The 27,218-nt window shown below is 48.0% G+C and overlaps 1 protein-coding gene and 1 long non-coding RNA gene across 4 annotated transcripts in view; one reads left to right on the top strand and one right to left on the bottom strand.

Annotated features, from left to right (window-relative positions):
* Positions 1-27,218, bottom strand: part of LOC135827593 (ankyrin repeat domain-containing protein 17-like) — a 77,824-nt gene that overhangs the window by 41,842 nt on the left and 8,764 nt on the right. For 2 of the 3 annotated variants that reach the window (XM_065340063.1, XM_065340061.1), the window contains exons 2-5: positions 6,061-6,201; positions 5,338-5,505; positions 1,975-2,190; positions 458-586 (exon numbers count right to left, since the gene is read on the bottom strand). In XM_065340063.1, coding sequence (XP_065196135.1) covers positions 458-586; positions 1,975-2,190; positions 5,338-5,505; positions 6,061-6,201 — 654 coding nt within the window. Of the gene's footprint in view, positions 1-457; positions 587-1,974; positions 2,191-5,337; positions 5,506-6,060; positions 6,202-10,122; positions 11,673-27,218 lie in introns of those variants that run through there. The other variant, XM_065340062.1, reaches the window with a different exon arrangement.
* Positions 12,465-14,707, top strand: LOC135827607 (uncharacterized). Its single transcript, XR_010555513.1, has 2 exons — positions 12,465-12,847; positions 13,113-14,707. It is a non-coding gene; the product is annotated as an uncharacterized LOC135827607 (long non-coding RNA).

Genomic DNA, 27,218 nt, shown 5'->3' on the forward strand with positions numbered 1-27,218 from the left:
AACAACAACAACAACAACAACAACAACAACAACAACAACAACAACAACAACAACAACAACAACAACAACAACAACAACAACAACAACAACAACAACAACAACAACAACAACAACAACAACAACAACAACAACAACAACAACAACAACAACAACAACAACAACAACTAGTCTACTCACTGCAGTTTAACTCAATCTGCTCCTGCAGCGCTCACCCTCTTCCATACTTGTAAAATTCAAAGTGATGTAAATATTACTTTCCAACTGCATAACCCACAGCATCTCACCTTCTCATAAACGTATCTCTTATTGGCGATGAGGCCATCGTGAGAATAAAGAATTAAAAAAAAACCATCTTTATCCAATCCCCGTTCCCGTATTTCTTCTTCTCTTAGTGGCCACAGGTCGCCATGGTGAGAATAACAGATTTCAAAATAGGAATCAACTATGCATTGTGTACCTCGGCACACCGTTCTGCTGCGTGCGTCTTCTTCGCTTTGGCTGCCATGATCAACTCAGTACATTGCTCCCGCAATGTCCTGATCTCATCCATTTTCGAATCAGGTGGACAAGGGGCCGACAGGGCTTTCTGTTGTGACGTAAGATGGATGATCCCGATAATGCCGGCACACACACGTGACAAGACACAACAAGAAAACAGACCATGACCGGATCAGCCATATTCACATACAGACACACAGACACACTGAGACAGATAGACATATACACACACACCTCAGACCTCAGACCTGCCCATCGCGGAAGCGATGATAGCGAACAGCTATGTTAGACATAGCAACTTGTGCTGGGATTACACCATTCAACAGCTTGCAAGGCTGATGAATTGACCGCCACTATTTTTAGCCTGGTATCCACCACACAGCTGATTGAAGTGACTTTTTCTGGCCAGTGAATCCCTATTTTTCATTTTTCCATTTTTTTCTTCTTTTTTTCTACACACACACACCACACCACATACTCCGGCATACACTGGCTGTTGGTAACCACCCAGGAGAATGAAAGAAAAGTCAGGAAGAGACCGAGAAAGAGAAGAAAGACGTGTGACACACACACACACACACACACACACACACACACACACACACACACACACACACACACACACACACACACACACACACACACACACACACACACACACACACACACACACACACACACACACACACACACACACACACACACACACACACACACACACACACACACACACACACACACACACACACACACACACACACACACACACACACACACACACACACACACACACACACACACACACACACACACACACACACACACACACACACACACACACACACACACACACACGCACACGCACACACACACACACACGCATACACCAGTGTTGCCACAACATTTTAGCCAAATACCAGTGGGATAGAAAAAGAAAATGCATCATCTGGGGGCTTCGCCTCCAGACCCCCAATCATAGTAACCCCAGTATACACATGCATACAGGCGCCAATATTTTCGCGATTCTAAGTGAGACTCAAACTGAGTTTTCCATCTTTTCCCAAGACTGATGATGATCTTGCTTAGCAGGGCAGGAGAGAGCTACAGAAAAACTCATGATGACCAGTGTAGGCAACAAAATCTGGATCATGATTTCTAAACCAAGCAGAAGGGCAACATTGGATATTATCATGGCTGTTGTCGGCAGGAGAAGACCAATTGTCGGCAGGTTGTGACAAGCCTCCAAAACCAGCAGGCTACTGACATGTCGGCAGGTGTGGCAACACAGATACACACACACACACGTGACAAGCAACAACAAGAAAACAGACCATGACCGGATCAGCCTTATTCACATACAGACAGACAGAGAGACAGGGAGACAGACAGGCGGGCGGGCAGGCGGGCGGACAGGCACGCACGCACACACACAAAGACACATAGTGTAGAGTGCGTAGAACGTGCATCGTTGCTTACCGAACAATCGTCGTCACTCGGGAACGCCTTGACATAGTTAAGGAGCCACTCAACCACTTTAACATGACCATTGCGGAAAGACGCAAGCAAAGGCGTGACGCTGCGTGAATCCGGCACTTCCGTATCGGCTCTCTTTTCATATAGCATGATGGCGATTCCCATGTGACCCTCGCGACATGCCAAGAAGAACGGTGAGGCTCCCTTCTTTGTGCGCACCTGCACAACGATGCAACGGCGGAAACAAGCAGACAGCAATGCCGGCACACACACACACACACACACACACACACACACACACACACACACTTGTACTTGCACTTGTTGCTCACTACCAAAACTGGTCACGTGGGTCTCCCCGGGAGAGGGGAGAGAGACTCAAAAGGAATCTTGGAAAGATGACTCAATTGGCCATTGAACCGTCCAACGGCCGACACTCCCTGAAATCCCCAAAACTCTGGGTGGACTTGGAAAATGATCCCACTTATGGGCTCACCACACCTCAGTAAGTGGGTGAGGACAAGGTGCAGAAAAAGGATTGACGGCATCAGGGTATCCGTCCTGGGATCCAACTGCAGTTACCCCTGCCCCCAGTGAAGGTAATACTTGCTACTAGTGTGGGTGGCTAAATCAGAGTGGATCTGATATAAGCTTCACTAGTACCGTTGATTACACAAGAGTTAATCTAGCTAGAAGTAGTCCATGGTTAACAGGTATGTATACTTCAAAGAGAACGTATATGAACCCTGGAACCAACAAAGGTGGCAGGTACAACATTACACCTTCAAGTAGCCGAGCCCGTTGGCAACAGACCCAACACAATCAGGCATAAGTGTACCCACCAACCGAACTAGCTGGCACCACACACACACATACACACACACGCACGCACGCACGCACGCACGCACGCACGCACTCACACACACACACACACACATACACACACACACACACACACGTGCACCCCACGCACAGTACAATTTCTACAAAAAGTCAAAAACCCTTACAGCATTGGGAGGTTTTTTCCAGATTTTTTCAGATTGGCAGGAAGCTTTGTCCTGTTAATGCTGTGGATGTCACCACGACGATATAGTCAATCATCAGACAGCATATTGGATGGCAAGAGTACATGAAACCCAGAGTGTGCAGCTCTGTGAGACTGATCATGTGACGGGTTGCGGTCACAGCAAAATTCCGTGATCACATTTCTTTAAAACTTTGTTTTACTTCGCGAAATCCACCATTCTAGTGATGCAGTTGTAGATAGCTTTTCTCCACCCGCTCCCAGCCCCATGTCATCTCAACACTTATACAATTGGACGACGATAACTACATTTGGAAAGACTGTTTATTACAGAGACGACTACGGAAACACAACTAGACATGACGAACTCAAGACGAAGACTGCTTTTCACACCACAGCAACGCGCGCGCATGCACCAAGACCACGTACACACGACGTACCCAAAAATAGCGCACTACAACAATGCAGTGCGGCGTACACGCAGGATTCAAGCAGGTCTCTTTCTGCACAACTGCAGCTCAAGTGTACGCAAAACGCCACTTCCCGCCTCCTATCCGCACCAAGTATGATGTAATTGCGGAATTTCGCCGTGACAGTCACCCATGGAGAAAAAGTCACAAGCTGCACACTTTGGGTTTCGTGCAGTCTTCTGGATGCTCAGGATTTGGGTGCTTAGAAGGATGTAGTGGAACTATGGTATGCTAGAAACTGCAATGGAGATCAGCACCGCGGCGAAAGCAGCTAGTGTGATCGGTCAGTGGATCAGGGATACAGCAGAGGGGGAGAAGGAGATGAATGATTAAAGAGGTTAAGCTGAACGTTATTTTTGACGGAACGCGCAATTTCAGCTCCAAATTTCAACTCGCGATGCAGGTAACTCGCGTTGTTTCCAACGCGCGCGAGCCAAATAAAGCGAGCCATGGCCAGCAATCGAGGACATCTGAGAGTTGTAATTTTTGTACTCCTCCGAGGTGTGATTTTTGGCGTGCTGGGCCAAGCACAAGGAAGCCATCTGCAAAAACAACTGCAGAAAATGATTGTTGTTTGATCCTTTGGTGTAATCTTTGTTTCTAGTCGAAGCTAGTTGCTGTTTGGAGCAGAAACGCTGAAATTGACTATTTTCTGCATGTACTCATACATGTACTCATGTACTCAGGCATGCAGTCTCACTCGTATTTTAGCTCTTTTTTCTGGAATGGATGCTGCTCTGCGCCCCTTGGTGAACATTTCCTGCGCTTGTGGAGCAGCTGAAAAGGACCACTGGTATGTCTGCTTCCTGGTTTGAAAGTGGAGAGTCGACTTTTGTGCCTTGAAAAAGGAGTAGAGAGCGATAAAGGTACGTCTGTGGCTTATTTTTGAGTGCTCTTCGTACATTTTTGATCGTGATAGAAATTCTCAGACCAAAGTCAGCGCGATGATGGCCGTACAGTTTTCTTGTGGATTTTTTAGTTGTTTCATCTCGTATCTATGTCAGTATCGTGATGGTGAAGTGGAGAGGGTGATTTTCTTCCTCTCTCTTAATTTGCTGGCCCAAAATCCTATATATAGGATTTGAAAATGTGTGCCTTTTATGCCGTTGTTATTGGTCATCACGACCAGTAATAACGGCATAATGGTTTTCATGGAAGTTGTAAATATGTTTGAGGCATGAATGTTCACATTTTAGATTCATAGGGCGATAATATTTCTGATGAATACCCATTTTCAGCAAAAATTGGAAATTTGAGCATATTTGTTCAGCTGCTGTCATGGAAAGGACTGAAGCAGTGAATGTGCAGAAGAACATTGCAGGTGTGGTTTCATGACGACATATCGCACATGCCGTCATGAAACTACCAGTTTTAAGGATAAAACAAGGTCCAATAAAATCTCAAATCCTATATATAGGATTCGAAAAATAGGGCACAGGCCTTAGTAATATTGGGAAGGAGATGAGCCTGAGATGTTAGTGTTTGAAAAAATTATCTTATTCAACTCTCGATATCTACTAAGACCTAGCAAGGAAGAATTGGTCACATACTTTTCTCTATGCTCGTGCCACACCCATTTTGAGTTGAAAAATATGACCAAAATCCTATATATAGGATTTAGCAAATTAAGAGCTAGGCTTCGTTCGGCCGACTTTGCTTCGTCCTCGTTGAAAAGTGATCCAGAAAAAAGGTCGATTCGCAAAATTATGTTGATTTTCAATGTACGTGATGACATGCGATTGCTGGCTATGTGAACTTTCGCATCAAATCAAAAATGACGTGCACCATAACTTCTCTAAGGAATGAATGCAGACAGCCATCCTGGGTACGTGGACACGGCAACGACCCAGGGTCCCAGACCAAAACACTTACTTCAACATTCCCACCGCGCTCAAGCAGCAGCTTCACCAGGTCCACGTGGCCCTTCTCCGACGCCAACGTCAACGGATTCTCTTTGCTGCTGTTCGGGAACGGCGAGTTGACAGAGCAGCCGTACTCCAGGAGCAGACGTACAACTTCAATGTGGTTCTCGCGACACGCCTGACAACACCATGGGGCAAAGACACAGCAAAGAAACAGCGTCCTCGTTCACGGCTAACGTGCCGAATCCAAACTAGGGCGCTAAGACAATGATCGATCAATCCAGAAAAATCACACATTTTCTTATCTTCCATGAAACATTAATGATTCTTGTTTGAGAGAGAGAGAGAGAGCTGGGGGGGGGGGGGGGAGGAGGAGGAGGCCACAAGCACCACCACCACAAGCACCACCACAAGCACCACCACCACAAGCACCACCACTACCAGCACCACCACAAGCACCGCCACCACAAGCACCACCACAAGCACCACCACAAGCACCACCACCAGCACCACCGCCAGCACCAACACCCTGATGGGAAGAGACAGCATTCAAGATAGCGGGGAGAGGGAGGGGAGAGAGAGAGAGAGAGAGAGAGAGAGAGAGAGAGAGAGAGAGAGAGAGAGAGAGAGAGAGAGAGAGAGAGAGAGAGAGAGAGAGAGAGAGAGAGAGAGAGAGAGAGAGAGAGAGAGAGCAGGACAGCCATATGATTGATCTACCCCACAGACAGCTAACCTGAAAGAGTGGTGTGATACCAGTCTTGGTACGACAGTCGCGGTTTGCATTGAGTTCGAGCAGAAGGCGGGCGACACGCGCGTGCCCTTTCCAGCAAGCCATAAACAACGGTGACTGGCCGTAATTGTCAGGAGTCTCAACCTACACAGTGTAGCCATACGCACACACACACACACAAACACACACAAACACACACGAACACACGCACACACACACACACACACACACGCACACACACACACGCACGCGCACACACACACATGCACACACACACACATATGCACGCACGTACGCACACACACACACACACACAGTCACCAACGTACACACGCATGTAGGCATGATTATAATACTTGAAAAAATTCAAGTATTAACTGGTTTGACGGAAGGAGACAAACGGGAAAAGTCTGAAGAAAAAATTGACTGTCACCACCAGGACTCGAACCAGGGACCTTCGCTTGTAGCCAGCGATGCTCTAACCACTGAGCTATGGTGTAGTCATCATCCCAGCAGAGGCCGTTCAACATTCTCTTCAGACTTCGTAAACCAGAAGTTGTAGGTTTATTCTCTTTTCTCTATTTTATTCTCTTTACCAGGCGTGGGCCATCCCCTGGACTATCAAAATGGGTGCCTTATTATTTTTCTGTTTCTGTTTTAATGACAGTCCTTTTTTTGGATTTGAATCTTGATGTTTGAGAACAAAAAGAAAAAAAGTTGTAGGCTCGAATCCCACTTTTGACGAACTTTTTTTCTTTTTTTCCGTCGTGATCGATGTTTGTCGGTTCGAATCCCCTGCTGGACAACTTTTTCTTCTTCTTTCAATCACGATGATTCTTGCTTTAGATTGCTCAGTAGGCATAACAAAGTGAAGAAAAAGGCTTTCTGACTTCTTTTTCTTTCTTTTTTCAACAATCTCAGAATGCAGAAGTATGAAGTAAAAAAGTAAAAAATAAATAAAAAAAGTTTTAAAAAAAGTTAAAAAAAGTTACAAAAAAGTTAAAAAAAAGTATTAAAAAGTTGAAAAAAGTTTTTAAAAAAGTTAAAAAAATTATAAAAAAAGTTGAAATTTTTTTAAAAAAAGTTTTAAAAAAATTTAAGAAAAAATAAAAATATAAAAGCCGTACAATGGCGGGTTTGGGGGGGGGGGGGGCGCGCGCCCCCTCCCCCTCAAAAGTTTCGACCTTGGTTTCGAAAAATAAAAGGCAGGGCTAGCTAGCTGCTAGGCTCGGGGCGCGCGCGCGGCCTAAGCGGTTGCACGGTACGAGTATGGTGCTTGCGCTGGTGTTGATTGTCCACACTACAGTCTACAGAGTACAGTGAGCATGCACGGCTACAGAAACACGGAGGGTGACCCGACTGTGTACACTCGTACTGTTGTACAGTGTGATCCCTGCAGGCGCGCTCGACGCGTTTTCAACGTACAAACATCGAAGAAAACACACTCACAGCCCACTCGACATTGGACTAATCACTTGCTTTTGCACAAGAAGAACTAAAACTAAAAGAGCTAGAGAAAAAGGATCAAGGCTCGCGCACCAAGATGACACGGACAAAATGGCGACCTGCGTCATCGTGTGCACGCACAATAATACTGGAAAAAGGAAGAATGTCACAAACACAGCGTGAATAAATAATACGAAGTAACACGTTAGTTCAACAGTAATAATATGTAGTAGTGATCAACAGTAAATACGTTACATATCACGAAATAATAGAGATAGAGAGAGATGAGGTGGCGTCAACAGTTACTAGTCAATCTATTACAACCTGTTGTCAGCGAGCAGCCAGAACATGTAGAACAGCGCACAGTGACGAGTGGACATAGTACCGCTGCCTATGTAAAGGATGCTTTGAGCGGTGAGACATTGTTGGACTCGCATGAACAATTGCAGTTGATTGGCTCACATAACGGCAAATTGTAGTTTACAATGTACAATGTTGCTGCGTGTACAGAAATACTGCTCGTGGTGTGTGAGATTTACGGCTCCTTGACATCGGTTTTCAAAATGGCTGACCTGGGACAGTAGCATGATGTCATCCCCCCCCCCCCCCTCAGCCAAATCCTGGACATGCCAGGATGCCGCGCTTGTTTTGTAGATACGGTGGAGTTCATCAGGTTCAAGACACATCGGTCTATCGTCCGTTGTTCTGCTTCCACTACCGTAGCTGTAATGTGCAAATTATTCGTACTTTGATCTCTGGCGACGCATGATGGCATCAGCGGGGCCAAAAAGCCGCCAAAGACGCATGTCATAAAAAATATTCCGCAGTGGGCTGGGGGTCGTCGAGTTGCACACTCTTGTTTATGTACTCTTGATGCCATCTATATGGCGTGTACTTCGTCTTCCCAAAGTTTTATGAGTATGTTATCAGCCATTCTAAAGATATTCCTTTTCTAGCAAAAATTGCCCAAATTAGCTGCAAATTAACATTGGCTATTCACCCTTCCTGAAGAGCGAGAGGTCCAATAGACCCTATACAATTATAATTTCAGATCCCTTAGACGTTTGTGCTGTGCTTACATCCGTATGCCCAACTTCAACACGTCAGCCTAAATGTCCCGAACTACCTTAACGTGAAACAAAAGGACGGGGAGTGGGCAAAGTGGACCTTAGTGCACTGGGGTTTGTTATAGGTAACTACCCTGAAACCTGTCTAAGACGACTTCAAAACGTGGTCTCTGTCACCAGGTGGTCTCCTCGTCCAGGGTCATATGACCGGAAATAGCATCCCTTAATCCTGGTTCCAGTGGTCCTCTTGGACAGGTGGTCGCCTTATCCGAGTGGTCGCCTTCACAGGTTTTCCTGTTGTAGTCAAGTGGTGTGATTCACTGTCCGAAGACTGCTCAATACCCATGATTGCCATGGTACTCTGATGACCGTACGGTAATGTTACTTTTGTATATGAAATCCATAACATTTAGATGGATGCCAATAACTCACGAGGCCACATTTTGTATGTGCAAGTAATAGTTATGTTTTATTGGAAGTCTAGTACTACTTCTTGACCATGGACAAACTTATTTTCTCATACCACACACATACGCTGCTAAATTGGCACCTCTACGTCTAAACACGGAAATCGTACATAGTGCAAATCGTCAGATTCCGACACTGACATGATACTGCCAAAACAAGTCGACTTCGGAGCGGAAACAAACGCCATAGCCATCACAAACTTCAGTGGCCATGCCTCGCTCGCAAATGAGAGCAGCATCGCCCCAGAGTCGCTGTCGGAAAGCTCCGTACGGTTGCACGCACACCGCGCTGCGCTGCCGTCACTCAGGTACGTAGAAAGTCGATGGCCTAAATTCCGTCTCTGGGAGACTGTCGACACGGGGATCGCTCTCCATGGCTTCCCCACCATAAGCACCATCGGATTCTTCCAGGTACAGCACGGCGACATCGTCTTCAGCGGCTAGCGCTCCCCACATTTGCGTGAGAATTTACTTCGTGTGCGCCCCGGTCCGTAATTTGAAATTCGCTTGCATCGGCGGCTGGAACGAAGTATTAATTTATCTGTCGTCGGTCCCAGAGCGAATGACTGCTAAGTCCTCGCAGGAGAAGTCATCCGAGGACGAAAGGAACTCACTGCGCAAGAGAATATGCACCTGGCGATGTTTTGACGGGGGCGGACGGCATTGTTGGCGCGCATGCATTTCCGTAAGTTTTCGATCGCGCAGTTCTCAATGAAATCAAATGGGACACGCGTGGATCTCTTCAGCTACCGATAGGATCATACCTTGGCTGTGTGAGGGCCACGGGAAATCCCCGTAAAAAGATGCTTCCCGTCATGCCAGGCATGGTTTTGTATGCATGTCGAATGCGTCAACGTTGACGCATTCAAGTATGGGGCTGCCGGTAAAGGGTTTAACTCTCACACACACACACACACACACACACACACACACACACACACACACACACACACACACACACACACACACACACACACACACACAAACACGCACACACACACACACACACACACACACACACACACACACACACACACACACACACACACACAAACACGCACAGGCACCCACAAATGCATACTAACCTCAGCACCATACTCAAGCAGCAACTGAGCTACGAGTGCATGTCCTTCCCGCGTAGCCTCCATGAGCGGTGTACAGCCAGTCTTGGTCTGGTGGTCCACATTGGACTTATTGGACAGCAGCAGCTCCACGACTTCCGCATGTCCCTTCCACGATGCTAACGTTAACGGAGTGTCGTCGTTCGAACCGGACGGGACATTGATCTCGGCGCCATGTTCGAGCAGCAACTCAGTTGCCTCAACGTGGCCCTCTCGGGCTGCCAGCATCAGCGGTGTGCAGCCAGCTTTGTTGTGGTGCTCGAGATCGCTGTCGTGATGCAGCAGCAACTCCACCACTTCGCAGTGGCCTTTCCAGCAAGCCAGCGTCAGTGGAATGTTGTTCTCGCTGCCGGACGGGCTGTTCAACTTGGCGCCGCGCTCCAGTATCAGCATTGCCACGCTCAAGTGACCCTCGCGTGCCGCTAACATCAGCGGCGTGCAGCCATCCTTGGTGCGGTGCTCCAAGTTGCTTTCATATTCGATGAGCGACTTGACGACCGAGTGGTGGCCTTTCCAGCACGCAGATGTCAGCGGGATGTCGTTGTTGGAACCGGACGGCACATTCACCTTGGCACCTTGCACCAGCAGCAGATCGGCGACGGCGGTGTGACCGCCGAGTGCAGCAAACATCAAAGGGGTGAAGCCCTCTTTCGTGCGATGCTCAATATGTGCGCTGCGATTCAGCAACGACTCAACAACATCATGATGGCCCTTCCAGCAGGCAAACGTAAGCGGGCTGTCCTTGTTCGAGTCGGACTGCACGTTGATCTCAGCGCCGTGGTCCAACAGTAGCTCAGCCACTTGCACGTGTCCGGCCAACGCAGCGAACATCAGGGCGGTGCAACCATCTTTGGTCCTGTGCTCAACGTTTGCTCCGCGAGTCAAAAGCAAATGTACGATTAGGTCGTTTCCAAGCGTGCACGCCCAAGTTAGGGCGCTATCTGACGTCGATTCCGTTGGAGCATCGATCACAGAACCTCGGTCCAAAAGCAGCCTGGCCACGTCTACATGACCCTGGCTGCATGCTTCGAGCAGAGGAGTATTCCCTGCCTTGTTTCGGTGATTCACAAGAGCACCGCTCTCCAGAAGAAGCTCCACGATGTCCTGCTTGCCTTGCCGACACGCCAGGCTTAGCATTTCATCCAGGCTTACTTCAGCCTCGGTCACAGAGCACAAGACGCAGTCTCCTTCGCTGGACCGCAGGTCTAGTTTCTCTTCAGTCTCCATTGTACCCGCTGGCTCGCGCGGGCGAGCTAGATTGGGAGGGACCGCACGAACCGTTTCAAAAGATGTAGCGGCGGAAAATCTGCGCTCAAGCCGACACCACAAGGACACACTGGTTGCGAAAACCAAATAGACAAAGGCAAAGGCTAGCAAAGGCTAGCAAAGGCTAGCTTTTTTTTACACAAGCAGTCTCCACTCTCTCGACAACGAGAGCCAATTCCGAGTACTGTAGCGTAGCACGAGGACTAGCGCTATTGTATTGTACGAGTCCTTGTCAAATTTCTCTGTCGAGTGTTGTAAAAATTAAACCAAAATAATATACCCAGTAATACAGCAGTATGCGTACAGCAGCTGCTGCATGCGTACATGACATGACTCTATTACTTTAGCTTTAGAGGTGCTCGAACCCAGAGAGACGTAGATATCTACGTGGCAGGGAGTCGTAAAATACCGGTATTTTACGACTCTCTGCTACGTGGGTACGGCCGGGTCCATTGTTTATTATTATTACTACGTAGATCTACTACTAGCACTAGGGGTGAAACGGTTCCATGTTTTTCATGTTCGGGTACCCGAATGCCCTACTACGTACATACTACATAGGCCGACACGGATCCCGCGAACATTATAATAATATTTATTATTATTATGCAAGAAATGTACGTCGATGTCATGTCATGCTCTGAACGCGGAAAGCGGATACCGTGTAGACCTACGTCGCAGTACGTGTGCATGTACGGTGGGCTTTCGTTCCGGACCGCGCCTGGACGGAACACCTGTCCCCTTGGAAAAACGCGATTCCGCGGCCGCGGCAAATTTCGCAGAAGTTGCCATCATCCGCGGAAATCACGGAATCCACACTTTTGCCCGCGGAATCTGAATTTTTTAGGGTAAATTACTAAAATTACTACTCAGAAAGTAGCAGAAAAACTACTTTGCGATCTGTTTGAGCACATTTCTCTTGCCAGTGCAGGTCTCTCCAAGATTCTTCACTCTTATTCAGTTCGTGACCATGGTGACTGCAAAGGATAGTATGAAAAGTGCTCCTTCATGCATAGTTGTCATAATCAGGGAGTCGTAAAATACCGGGAGGCGACACGAGATGCACAACCGCGTCGGATGATTGCCTCAGCTCGGGCACGAGTGCTGAGACCTCACGCGCTGCATGGCGAGGGACTTCCCAGGAGGTCAAAGCGGCGCAGGTCATGCAAAAGGACGCGTTCGCTGTTTGGTCCAAAAAATTTGAAAACTCAATAAAATTATCCTGCACACAACGAATCCAGTGTCAGCAGTTCGTTTTGTTTTTCTAAGTAATAATACTTTGTGCCTTGGCCTTCGAAGTAAAGGATGATGGAGCTTGACAGAGATGACTGCCAAAGTGATGAGTCCACCGTGGAAGATGTAGATGACGCCACGTATTCACTTGGTGACCTGAGTTGTGGGGATGTTCAGCTGTGGGCTACAGGTGAGATTCTTTCGTTTGCATGTTTTTGTCTCTTCCTTGTGGACACGAATGTATAATCTGTAGCATACCTAAGTGCCCGAACTGACCCGATAAATTAGGTGGTCGACACCATCCTTTTCATCCTAGTCTGCCCACGATGCATTGTCTGTTCACTGTGACAGGATATTTATTGAAGTCCTGAAAAATTTACGTGTGTACCTAGTATGTATCATCACCGTAGATGATGTAAACCTCCATCCTCAAACCATACTTTGTCTATGTGCAGATCGATGTAAGAGTGGTAGTGCCATCATGGTGTACAGGCCTATGGAAGGTGCAGTGATCCATGGAATTTGCAAACTGCTGACAATGAGACAGGCGAGTGTTACTGAGGCGACGGAGTCATTCCTGCATGTTATTACGACACGGTTACACAAGGCATCAGGTACTGCAAATCTGCTACGCCAGGAAGTGTGCCAGGTGAAGGCATGCAAGGGTGCTGACATTTCGCAAGCATGGCCATGGTCATGTGACTTGGTCTGGGTCGGAAGCTCTGTATAAGACAAAAGAAGACAGATAAAAACAACTGAACCAGTGATATGTGTGTGTGAATTGTGTGTGTGTGTGTGTGTGTGTGTGTGTGTGTGTGTGTGTGTGTGTGTGTGTGTGTGTGTGTGTGTGTGTGTGTGTGTGTGTGTGTGTGTGTGTGTGTGTGTGTGCTTCTGTGATAAGTGGTATAAGCAGTCCACAGGGTATTCACCTTGAGTGCATTCGCCGATAGTGTGACTCTCGTCGCACAAAACCTTCTTCAGTTGGTCAGGTGGCCCGGCGTGGCTCGGAAGCTCTGTATAAGACACCATACGTCACAGATAAAAACAACTGAACCAGTGATATGTGAATTTTGCGCTTGTGTGTGTGTGTGTGTGTGTGTGTGTGTGTGTGTGTGCGTCAGTTGCTGCCGATGGTTCCGTAGTAAGGGTGGGCTTGCAGTTCATCGCTGCCAGCCTGCACTCCCTGAACATGCAGATACGGCATTGACGGCGTCTCTCGCTAGTTGCTGCTTCCAGCATTGTCAACGCTGCAATCGCTGCTTCAAGTCCCGGGCTGGTTTTAACCGCCATAACTGCAACCGTGGAAAACGTCTTGCTGCAGCCGATAGGGAATCACTGCCGCTGATCTGCATGCATTGCCCGAAACGTTTCCGACGACAGCAAGATTTGACGAGGCACCAGAAGTCCTGCCAATGACGGTGCACTCCAAACTCTGGCCCCCTCCGGGGGTGACATTGCCCAATGGGCAGTCATGCTATAGTAGTAGTAGTAGTGTGTGTGTGTGTGTGTGTGTGTGTGTGTGTGTGTGCTTCTGTGATAAGTGGTATAAGCAGTCCACAGGGTATAGTCCTTATGCACATTGTACAGATGTACGAAGTTCTGTACTATGGCCGTAGGTGTGTACATACCCGGTTGGGTGTTCATTGTGTGCTATACATGCGCATTTGACCCATTTAGCCTCACAATTCATGGCAAACGATCACTTTTCAAGCCTTCTTCACTTTGGGATTGAACTAACGACTAGCTAGATCTCTGCCGGAAAAAGATTTCGTATGAATGCCTTCATGGCCCATTTCATAGTGGAAATAGCAGTAAACACAATAGGGTCCTGCACATTCAACACCCAACCGGGTCTACGGGATTCTACAAGATTATACGGGATTTCGTGCATCTGTACAATGTGCATAAGGCCTATTCACCTTGAGTGCATTCGCCGATAGTGTGACTTTCGTCGCACAGAACCTTCTTCAGTTGGTCAGGTGACTCGGCGTGGCTCGGAAGCTCTGTATAAGACAAAATACGACACAGATAAAAACAACTGAACCAGTGATATGTGAATTTTGCGCTTGTGTGTGCACGAGCATGCATGTGTGTGTGTGTGTGTGTGTGTGTGTGTGTGTGTGTGTGTGTGTGTGTGTGTGTGTGTGTGTATGTATGTGTGCTTGTGTGTATGCTACTGTGATAAGCGGTACAAGCAGTATACAGGATATTGACGGGTATTCACCTTGAGTGCATTCGCCGATAGTGTGACTTTCGTCGCAGAGAACTTTGCTCAGTCGGTGAGGCGACTCGGCCTTACGTTTCCTGAAGGCAATGTGTTCAGAACAGTTATGAACAGCTATGAACAGTTAAGAAATGACAAATATTGTTTGCAGTTCATGGGCCATATAGATGTGAAACACTTTGAATGCAGAAGAATGAGGATAGTGGCATCAAATACTGCATGGATTCTGTTTGATATGCTACTTTTTTTTCCCTTCCATGGAAAGGTGAGTACATCGTCGAACTTCATCTCGAAACTTCACACAAACCTAGAATGGAACTTGGACAACATGAAGGGGCCATGGGCATGGTGTGTTTAGTGGAGAACTATTCCGAAAACAGGGTGTCATTCGCATTGACTCAATTCAAATTTGAGTACATTTCGTGAATAACTTACCTTGACATTCCGTCGTCTCCAAAGCAGTGAACTTCCAAAAAAAAATTAAAAGCCACGGCTCAACCTAAGGTAATGCGTGGTACGTATCAGAAACAACCAGCTTTCGCTCTGGAGATCCAGAATAGCCTCGAAGCATATAGCAAAAACAATTGAGAAAAAGAAGATGACGACGACGTTTCAATCACGCTTCAAATTTCGCGGGTCGAGTGCGGCAATCCTCGGATCGTGAAATGTGTGGCGTGTCGCCTCCCGGTATTTTACGACTCCCTGGTCATAATAGTAGTATGAAAAAACTTACTTGCAAAAAGTGCCGCAGATTTTTGATTTTACAGCAGAAAGTGCCGCAGAAAACCCCCCTTTTCCCCCGTGGAATTTGCCGCAGAATTATTTTGAATCCTTGGCCGCGTTTTCCCAAAGCCTCAGGAACACGACGGGAGGGCCTTTCGCGTCGAAAACTATTTTAGTGCAGATCATTCCCGATCCACGGATCGCGATCGATTTTCAGCAGTCCAGACATCGACGTCGACCTCGGGAGCAGCCAACTGACATGATGCAGCGCTTGGTGCCGACGTCGTCTTCTATTATCCCTGATCAGCAATTGGTCCTGAAACAGCATCAGCTCCGCCATCATGTTGCTCCTTGACAGAAGTGTTGGTGGGAGCTGCTGGTCAGACTCGTTTGTCAGCGAGGCCAAGATCTGGTCCTGGAGGAGACCTGGACCTGATGCAGTGATGGGACTGAGCTGGATCGTCTACAGACAAATAATTTGATCGACTGGCTTGATGGACAAAAGCTTGGATATTCGATATGCACAGTTGTACATGTGTATCGTGACGTACATGTACATATGTATGCACATGGCAGTAACCAAAATAAAAATAAAATATAAAATAAACCCGACCGACCGACCCTGCAGGCCTGCCTGGTACGGATGAGTGAAGTGACCCGAAACAACGAATTAATTTCAGGTGGCCTTATGATAATAATGATTATACAGTCAACTTCGCTAATAACGACTGCGGATACAACGACAATTCGCGAATAACGACAGAATGTCCATGCCCAGAGCAAAGTTCCATCCAACTGTAATACATAATTAATATTGGGGCCGAAACGATTGCCCATTGTGCCTTAACGATCAACCAATAACACTAACGATCGATTTATTGGTTTTACCGATTTTCCGAACAAGTTTTATACGTGTTATGTTGAACATCAGTATACGGCAAAAACAATTAAATTTGTTCAACTATTAAGTATTCTACAGGTACTAGGTACGTACCGGTGAAAGATCCACACAGGCCCAAACAGGACCAAATTGAAATTTGCAACGTGATATGAACATTGGCAAAACCAGTTGCCAGAAGTGTAGAGAACAGACTGACTAGCGAAAGCCTGAAACGCCAGCAAAGAGCCAAAACCCAATCCACGCATGACGTCACCTGCGCATGCGTGGGGCACACATATAACACATGTGTACGTGAACGCAGTACACGTGACATCTCCCTTTCTTTGATATAAGAGTGTCCGAGCAAATCAAATACATGCGTACGGCGGCATAATAAGGCTCAAATGAAGAGCTCAACATGATGAGCTGGCTTGAGCATATGTAATGCAGCACGCACATACATAATGAAACGACTCGTAAACAGACACTACTGATCAATCAGGAGTCCATGATGAGACGCTTAGGGATCCGGACCACTCTTCCAGATCACGTTGTCTGGATGTCAGTGCGGGCGCCTTGTGACTGTGGCGACCGTTGCACCAACACCGGGATCTTGGATGGTGTGCGTTGCACCAACGCCGGGATCTTAGATGGCGTGCGTTGCACCAGCGCCGGGATCTTGGATGGCGTGGCCTTGGGGACAGGCGTTGACGGTCCAGGTAGCTTCGGGCTCGACGGTGGGGATGATGCCCGGTCTGGTCCGTCAGCTGCAGTCGGCGGTGCGGGTCGGATAAACTGTCGATTCCGCTGCAGGACTCTTCCGTTGCAGGAGACTTCATAACTGCGGTTCGACGTCTTGTCGGTGATTACTGCAGGCTGCCATTCTCTCGACTTGCCGTCAATCGGTTGAATGAAAACCTTTGCGCCAGACATGAGTGGCGGAAGGTCTTTCCTTCGGTGGTCAAGGTGCTCAGCTGCCTTCTGTCTTCTGGTCTCCTTCTTCTGAATGTCGGCTGCAGCGGGCTTGAGGCGATCATTCAGGGTTGGCAACACAGTTCTGGCTCGGCGACCAAATAGCCGTTGCACGGGACTGGTGCTGAGACCTTCAGTGGGTGTGTTGCGGACATTCAGTAACCCGAGGTATGGGTCGGACTTCTCCTCGTTGCACTTCTTCATGAACTTCTTCGCATCCTTGACGGCGGCCTCAGCAGCACCATTCGATTTGCTGTTGCCTGGGCTGCTGCGCTCGTGCGAGAATTCCCACTTTGCGGCGAAGGCGCTAAATTCCCGGCATGAGAACTGGGGACCATTGTCGGAGATGACTACATCAGGGATCCCATGCCTGGCGAAGTGATACTTGATCTTGCTGATGCAAGTGCTGGCCAGGGTGTCAGGAAGGAAGTCAACCTCGTAGAAGTTGCTCAGGTAGTCAACTGTAACTAAGTAGTTTCTTGACTTGATGGTGAAGATGTCTATTCCTACTTTCTGCCACGGGCGATCTGGCACTGGGTGTAGGAAGAGTGTCTCGGGCTGCTGCTTGCTGGTATCACGAGCACAGGTGTCGCAGTTTTCGACGAACTGACGAATCTCACTCGACATTCCAGGCCAATAAACGAGGTCACGGGCTCTCCGTATGCAGGAGTTGACTCCCATGTGTCCGGCGTGTGCTTTGGTTTTCACAGCATTGCGCATGGATAGTGGATTGACGATGCGCTCGCCGCGGAGCAGAAGGCCGTCGTGTGCTGTGATTTCATCTCGGTAGCTGAAGTAAGGCCGTATTTCTGGGCTTACTAGATGGGGAGCGTCTGGCCACCCCAACATGACCTGGTGCATTAGCTTGGTGAGACTCGGGTCTTGCTGTGTAGCGAGGCGAATCTCATTGAGCCGACGCTCACTCACAGGGCAAAGCTCAAGATTGTTGCCAGACACCTGCTCGTCCTTACTATCATCGGGAAGTGGAGCTCTGGACAGTGTGTCAGCAATGTGCAGTTCGCTGCCTGGTTGGTAGGAGAGTTTTATGTCGTACGGCTGGACGCGCAATAGCAGTGACTGCAGCCGCTTCGGCGCTTTGCTTAGCGACTTCTGTGAGATGGATACTAACGGCTTATGGTCAGTGATGACATCAATGGTGTGCGCACCATATGTGTAGTGGTGAAACTTCTCCAAACCGAACATGATGGCTAGCATTTATTTTTCTATCTGTGCATAATCGCGCTCGGCAGGCTTCAACGAACGACTGGCGAAAGCAATGGGGCGATCATCTTGCATCAGGACCGAGCCCAGGCCATATTCGCTGGCGTCGTTCTCCAATATGATCTTCTTGTTCGGGTCGAAGAATGCCAAACCTGGTGTGGTGGACAACATCTGCTTGATTGTCTTGAACGCGCATTGCTGCGTGTCAGACCACACGAATGGCACGTCCTTCTGCAGCAGGTTCTGGAGTGGCTGCATGACATCGGTGAAGTTCGGAACGAAACGAGAGAGGTAGTTCACCATGCCGATGAACCTGCGTAGTTCAGTGAGGTTGGTTGCAGCTGCCAAGTCGTTGATGGCCTTGACTTTCTCAGGGTCCACTTCCAAACCATCCTTGGTGATGCGGTGTCCCAGGAAGCTGATTCTGGATAGACCAGTTTCGAACTTGCTGCTGTTGAGACGGATTCCGATGCTATCACATCGCTGCAGGAACTTGGCTAAGTTAGCGTCGTGCTCAGCCTGATCTCAACCATGTATAACAATGTCGTCCGCGATAACGATGATGCCCTGGAGGTCTCCAAGCACATCTTGCAGACGCTTCTGAAATATCTCGGATGAGACGTTGGTGCCGAACGGTAGTCGGAGGAAGCGGTATCGACCAAAGCATGTTTGGAACGTCGTCAACAGGCTAGATTCCTCGTCTAGCTCGACGTGCCAATAGCCTGATGCCAGGTCCGCCTTGCTGAACACCCTCGCTTCCCTCAGCTCATGCAGCTTGTCGTCGATAACCAGCAGGGTGTAGTGTTCGCGCTGTAGGGCTTTATTTAGTTCCTTTGGGTCGATGCAGACTCGTAGGGCTCCAGACTTTTTCTTCGCCAAGACTATCTGGCTGACCCAAGGTGTGGGCTGGTCGACGGGCTGTATGACCTTGAGGTTTACGAGGCGAGTCAGTTCCTCCTTGAGCTTTGGGGGAACAGCTACAGGCACACGTCGGTTGGGCATAATAACGGGCTTGACCGTCTCGTCGCACTTCAAAGTCTGCTTGCCGGGCAGGCTGCCAAGCTTGTCGTCGCTGAAAACGTCTTTGTAGTCCTCAGTCCAATCCTTGATTAGCGCAACGTGGTCGAACTGGTCATCATTGACTGTGATGAGGCCCATCCGCTCACATGTCTCCAGTGACAGTAAGGGAGTACATGTTGTATCGCTGAAGATCACTAGCTCGACGTCATACCGCTTGTTGTTGCGAGGATTCGTCAGGGTCTTTCGGCACGTACCCACGGGCTTGACGTCAGCCTTGTCCCACGTCCCGAGCGTGCCACGGTATGGCCTGATTGCTGCTTGGCCAACGTACGTCTGTGGTATCATATTCACAGAAGCTCCTGTGTCAAGTTGAAACACAACTTCTTGACCATCCACTAGCATCCTCGTCTCCACCTCCTTCTTCATGCGGCCATGGAGCGCATCCAACCAATCATCATCATCACTGCTAGGCGCATACACCTGGCGCGTGTGTAGGACGTTCTTGCCTTTCTGGCCGGTCGGTGGGCGATACGAGGTCTTGGGTTTGCCCTGCTGACAGACTGATTGAAAATGATTCTGCTTCCCGCACTGCTTGCAGGTCTTGCCAAATGCAGGACATTTCCACGGTGGGTGACTGTGTCCACAGTACCTACAGCTCTTGGACACGACGTGGTGAACAGAGCGCGCGTGTCTGTCTGATCACCCTTGATGGAGAGGTGCTGTTCCGACGACTTCTCGGACGCTTTACAGGCGTCGACTGCGCGTTGCAGTGTCAGACCAGGCTCTTTCAGTAGCGCAGACTGGACGCTCGATTGACTCCAAGAACGATTCTGTCACGTAGTATCGAGGGAGTGCAATTTTCGCAATAGTTGCACGACTTTACCAGGACGCGAATCGACGATAAGAACGTGTCGAACGGCTCGTCTGGCCCTTGGCTGCGGTTGTTGAACACGAAACGCTCGTAGGTCTCGTTTACCGCCCCAACGGCGTACGCATCGAACTGGGCAATTATCTCGGCCACGGTACGATCACTCTCAGGCGTAGAAAACTCAAAACCGTTGAAGATTTTCAAAGCGTCGTCGTCAATCAAGCTTAGAAACATGGCTACCTGAAAAACGTCTGGGCGGCTGGTCAACTCGTTGAGGATGACGTGGTTCAGCCATCGTTGTTTGAACAGCCTCCAGTTGTCGGCACTGTTTCCTGTCACGTAGAAACGGAATTTGGCTGGGAATGACGGACTGTTTCCGGCGCGTGCACCCCCACTACTGCTGCCGCTTGAGGAGCCAGCAGAACTGCTGCCGCTAGACTGACTACTACTAATACTGCCGCCGCTGCTGCCGCTTGAGGAGCGCGCAGGGGCTGAACTGTTCGAGCTAGACATTGTCGACTGGCGTACTTACGCCGAAAATTAAAAAAATGTTCTACTGCAAGCACACAAAACGTAGCTACGGAAATACTAACCAATTACTTGCTAGAGCGGAGTTCGGTATCCAGCTGCCACCATGTTACGTGACCAGTCTTATCAGTCCAACAATGCCACAATGCTACAGCCGTGTGAATGGCACAATAGCAGGAAGTAGTAAGAACACAGAAAACAGTCTCAGGAGAAAACATTGGCAAAACCAGTTGCCAGAAGTGTGAATGTAGACTGACTAGCGAAACTTGAAACTCTTGATTATATCAACACATTGTGTACGTGAACGCAGTACATGTACGTGACAAAGCGGACCTTCCGCATGACGCACGTGCATGATGTCATGCATTGTCTGACGTTCGCCATCGACCCATGCTGCATGCCACTGTATTCGTGTCTCCTTGTTCTTGTTCCGTTGACATTATTTACTTGTCTTCTAGTCTCCATGTAATCGATCATAGAATAAACCAAAAACGTATGTACTTTGCAGTACTTTGAAAAAAACTCAGTACTACTACTCAGTACTAGTAGTAGTAGATCCTACTACATGTAGTAGTACCGGTAGTACTAGTACTACTAGTACTAGTAGTGTACACAAGAGTCAACAGTCAACACGTCATGTACATGACCCTACAGTCCTACACCTGTACAGACTGTCAGTCACTGCATGTACACTACAGTCTACACACGTCGTTGTAGCGGACATGGAAATCCAGTCGACCGGCCGCGGCCGGCGCCCTCACTCAGCGCGTAGATCTACAGTCCAGAACGCGCTGTCGCGACGTCACATGTCATCGATGTAGCTGTACGTACAGTGCATCATGTAACTGTTGATCCAGACCAGGGACCAACGCGCTGCATCGCATAAAAATTAAAGGGGAAGTATACCCTAAAATCAAATTTTCACCAGTTGTAGTCTTCTGGGTGCTGAGTCGAATGGTCTTGGTCCGAGGAAGCTGCGACGCTCCCTTCCTACTTGAATCCCAATCGAACTCGCGCACTTCCACCGAAACTGGGTGACTGCGCCCTACTAGATGGGGATTTGTATGCAAAATGTCACTAAAAGCGCCATTTCGTTCTTATAAAAGCACGGATGACCGCGATTGGCCCATATGTTGTAGTCTTTTGGACGCTGAGTCGACTGGTTTTGGTCCGAAAAGGCTGCGATGCAGCGTTCCTCCTTTATTCCCAATCGAACATGGTTGAACAAGCGGTCACGTGCTCCTAGGTGCCCAAATCACCTGGTCACCGCGCCAGCAGGCGACAACTTTCACACCAAGGTTCAACTCGAGTTCAACTCGAGTGACAGGACTGCACCCAAAAAAGGTCAAACAGGCTAGTAAGTTGTACCCTGCAGGCACGGTGACCAGGTGACTGGCGTACGCAGGAGCACGTGACCGCTTCTTCAACCATGTTCGATTGGGAATAAAGGAGGAACGCTGCATCGCAGCCTTTTCGGACCAAAACCAGTCGACTCAGCGTCCAAAAGACTACAACATATGGGCCAATCGCGGTCATCCGTGCTTTTATAAGAACGAAATGGCGCTTTTAGTGACATTTTGCATACAAATCCCCATCTAGTAGGGCGCAGTCACCCAGTTTCGGTGGAAGTGCGCGAGTTCGATTGGGATTCAAGTAGGAAGGGAGCGTCGCAGCTTCCTCGGACCAAGACCATTCGACTCAGCACCCAGAAGACTACAACTGGTGAAAATTTGATTTTAGGGTATACTTCCCCTTTAATAGTGTGCCACTTATCCACGGCAGCATGGCCAGCACCCTGCCCCTAGGGTAAAAAAGACGCCATCTTGCCATAATATGCACAGCGCGAGTCAGCCGTGGCCCTGGCCTGGGGACTGCAAGCTGGGGTGTTCCGACCGCTGATTATGATGAATGGACTAGTACAGGTCAGGAGTAGCACTCGACTCCTCTTTCAAGAGTCACCATGGTCACTGTACTTGGCTTTGGATACGTCATGTAGATCTACATGATTGTACGTATCCACCTGTACAGTGTACGGTTGTACCATCGTGTACACCTCACGTCATGTACAGTGATGGCAACTGAAATCCGACCCCCGGAGCGGTGCGCTCACATCGCAAAGAATGTGAACCCACCGCTCAGGTGGTCGGATTTCAGTTGCCAGCACTGTAGTTAGGGTGTTCGGACGATTTTGAAAGTAATTTGCTCTGCTCCCGTCGATTTTAGTCTCATTGGAAAGAGCAGGAAACATGAGCCAGAAAACTATAAGGTTTGCCGACCAGACGTTCAAGAGTAGTAGTAGTATTGTACTAGTAGTATTTATTATTTGACTAGGGGAGTCCCAACACTGCAGGCATGGCCTTGTTACAGGGAACCCTAGGTGAATCTTTGTGAGGTGAGCAAAAGTACCAGCAGATTGTGCCTGACGACAGTTTGGAGGAAGAGTGTTCCACCGACCTGCACTCTGCAGCCAGAAAAGAAACTGAGCGCAGTCCATACCCAATATGTACAGTAGGTAATACTAAGGCAGCTGTATCCTGGCCACGAGTACGAGCATTTGTGTGCGGGCCAACTGAACGCAGGAGAAACAGTGACTGAAGGAGGGGGCTAGCAATTGATGACAAGCAGCGATAGACCAAAACGTATAGTTTCAAATTAACTCTTTGCTCAAACGAATACAGATGACACCGTTGTAAAACTAATGCAGTTGGAGAGTTGTAATTACAAATTATTATTATTATGGTCGTTTGGGAAATAACCTACGCACTCAGCCGAGACGGCACCCGGGCATGCAAGTAATTACAATGTAGTTGCGCGGCGGGACGGGTTGCATGCACATGTAACTAACTTGTTACGTATGCTGCACCATTGCAACAAGATGTACATGTAAGCTTCAGCCAACCCAATGCAGCAGCAGACTGCAGTCCTGCCAATCAATGAATCATCGGCTTTAGAAGGACAACCTGTTCCCAGCCCCGGGCCCGGCAGTCAGCGCGTGCAGCACTTCGGGGCTGGTTATGTGAACATAGCAAAAAAAATACTGACCAAGTACGAAGTCAATATTAGATTTATCACGACTAGCCAAAGCCTGTGTTCAATCCCTAAAAAGGAGTCAAATATACTAGTAAGCGGTCAATATAGCCCTAAGGAGTGAAATATGCAGGAATATTTGACTGCTTAGGTATGGCAAAAATCTATGGGAGTCAATACTAACGCTCTGGAATTTGAAATACGGACTGTTGTCGTGATAAATCTAATACTAACTTCGTACTTAGTCAGTATAGGAAATAAAAACGTCGTGAAAGACCTCGGCTTCGCCTCGGTCTTTTACTCGGCTTTTATTTCCTATACTGACCAAGTACTCTGTCAATATTAGATACTTCGTACAGTACAGTCAACTTACTTCGCTTATAAAGACTAGTTATAATTTATTATTATTATTTCTCACAAAAGTGTGCAGAAAACAAGGGTATACAAGTAAGAACTAAGCGTGACAAGTGTGTATCAGCAACAAAAACAAAAAAGTGAGAACGAATGATGATAATAATAACAATAATAAACAAGAAGGTGACAAAACACATTTAGGCACAAGTGGCAACAACGTTGCCACACTACACAAAGAACATTATTTGAACAATTTTAGGGTAATAACACTATCTTTCTGGACACACAAATTCGGCTTATGAATGCGCTGACAAACAGCTTCCAAAACGTGTAACTGCAAAAGATAACCATGACGAGCACGGCACAAAACAGAAAAACAGGAATCAGAATAAGTACAACAGTCAGTACTAGAAACCAAATGATTGTATACTGAAGACTTGTTATTACGAGACGGACGCACACAATCTCGACTCACGCGCACACCCTCACACTCACTCTCACCCTCACTCAGCTCACCTTCTCCCTCAGTAGGGAGGTTCTGCTCTACGTTTTGGGAACGCGACGCAAAGAATCACGCGAACTTTCTTCGCGTTCCCGTAACGTAAAGAAATGCTGTTCTAGTACGGTATATGTCGTGAATCAGAAAACGTCTGTACGTGGGTCACTGAGCTCATGCATGAGATATATATCACGTGTACCGCGTGATATCACGCGGTACACACTAGGCCTAGCCCAAATTTGCTCGGGGCGCTTCGATATTTTGCCGGCATATTTTGCCCGATCACCTTCCATATTTTGCTCGGCATTGCCTTTCGTTTCCGATATTTTGCTCCATTTTGCTCCTGCTTTGTGGCAAAAATGGCTTCGAATGAACCGTCTACTTTGGTAAAAGTGGATGGTGACTCTGATGAGGAAAGCAAAACTTATAATGGTGTCAGTATTACGGATTTGGTAGCATGATTTCAAATTTATGTACCACTGACAACCTGCACGAGCTATTTCAGCACGACGTTGGCCCAATGAAACCAAAGAAATTTGAATAAAATTGCCAAAACACACCCGGATCCTCTGTAAATTCGATATTTTGCTCGGAATTTGCCAGCAATTTCTTTTCGTTGGAAAATTCGATATTTTGCTGGAAGAATTGCCGGCAAATTTGGGCTAGGCCTAGTACACACACGTAAAGTACCCACGGATTACGTGGGACTAAACCTCCCTAGCCCTACTAGACTGTACAGCTGGCGTAACGTAGGGGTCAAAGTGACCTAGGTGTTGGCGGATAATGCCAGCATTATATCGAGCATTATACAACACCCGGAGCATTACGAGCATTATAAAGCATTACGAGGCCAAAAATGGCATTATACGACGTTCTACATGACTGCATAGTAGATCTAGCGTTGGGTTACCGTAAAGTACCGCCAGAGCGCCCCACCATCTCGTCCTCTCGTGGCCGCCTTGTGGAGGTGGATTCCTGTCTGTAGGTCATACGACACGGACCTTGTACAAACATTGCAGATTGTGCAGTCAATCCGTACCCAGTTTACCTTCGAGCTTCACATAAAAGCATACCAAGTGTGACCTTAGTACACGAAGGTTCTCACATCGTACAAACTTAGTAGCATTCTGCCATACGATTTTCTTCCCTTGGCTGTAAAATCAAGGTGGGGCGCTCTCGCGAGACGGGGCGCTCTGGCGGTACTTTACGGTACTTACAAGCGATAGACCACCGTACACACCATGCCTGGTAGCAAGAGTCCATAACCCCCCAGAGTGTGCAACGCCTGATCCAGCTGTGCATAGGGTCTTGGTCGAGCGGAATCGGACCTTTGCGTCAGAATACCGTACACATCTGAGAGGAACCCGGGAATTCGCGGGTACTCTCGGATCAATAGAGAGGTTAAGTTTCACGTAAAAGTCTTACGTCCGTGAACTTTTACGTCAAAAAGTGAAAAAACTCACGTAAAATTTGACGTGTTTTACGTGAGTTGACTGTCCCGCACGTAAGTTCATGACGTGAGTTTTTGGAAGTTTCGCTTGGTTATCCCGACCGAATTTGTGTGAGTTTCCGGAATTTTATCGAGATTTATCAAGTTTGTCGGAAGATTTGATATTTGTGCGAACTAAACCCGAATCCTGCCAGGCAAAATTTCACGTCACGTCGCACGTGTAACTTAACCTCTAAAAATTACACGTAACGTGAGATTTGGACCGCGTTTTGAAAAAGGGCAAAAAACGTGTAACTTAACCTCTCTAATGGTGCCCTGCCTCGAGACCGGCCTTGCGCTGGTGTGGAGTGTACGCATGACATCAGAAGATCCGATTCCGCTCGACCAAGACCCTATGCAGAGCTGGATCGGCGTTGCACATTCTGGGGGGTTATGTACTCTTGCTGGTAGATCTACCATACAGATCGTGGCATGCAGTGCCAAGTACAACAGTAGTGCTGTGGTCCAGCACAGTGTGGAAACTCTCGCAGAAACTTCCGGTCCCGGAAGTCTATCTTCGGCCAGTTACTTTTTGTCATGATATTTTTGAAGATCCAGGTAACAACGCCGAACCAACGAAAGAAATGTGAGCCAGCATGGAACGGTGGAGGTGCGCACACGCACACATTCCAGACCTTACCCGGTTACCGTCCACATGGTCCACAAAAAAACATTCTTCATCGAAGCAAGAGTCCATGTCTTTGTCGAAGAGTAACGCTGGACTTTCACCGGACATTGACCATTGTGTAATAGCAG

Source organism: Sycon ciliatum, chromosome 11 (assembly GCF_964019385.1).
Source record: "Sycon ciliatum chromosome 11, ocSycCili1.1, whole genome shotgun sequence".
Classification (NCBI taxonomy): domain Eukaryota; kingdom Metazoa; phylum Porifera; class Calcarea; order Leucosolenida; family Sycettidae; genus Sycon; species Sycon ciliatum.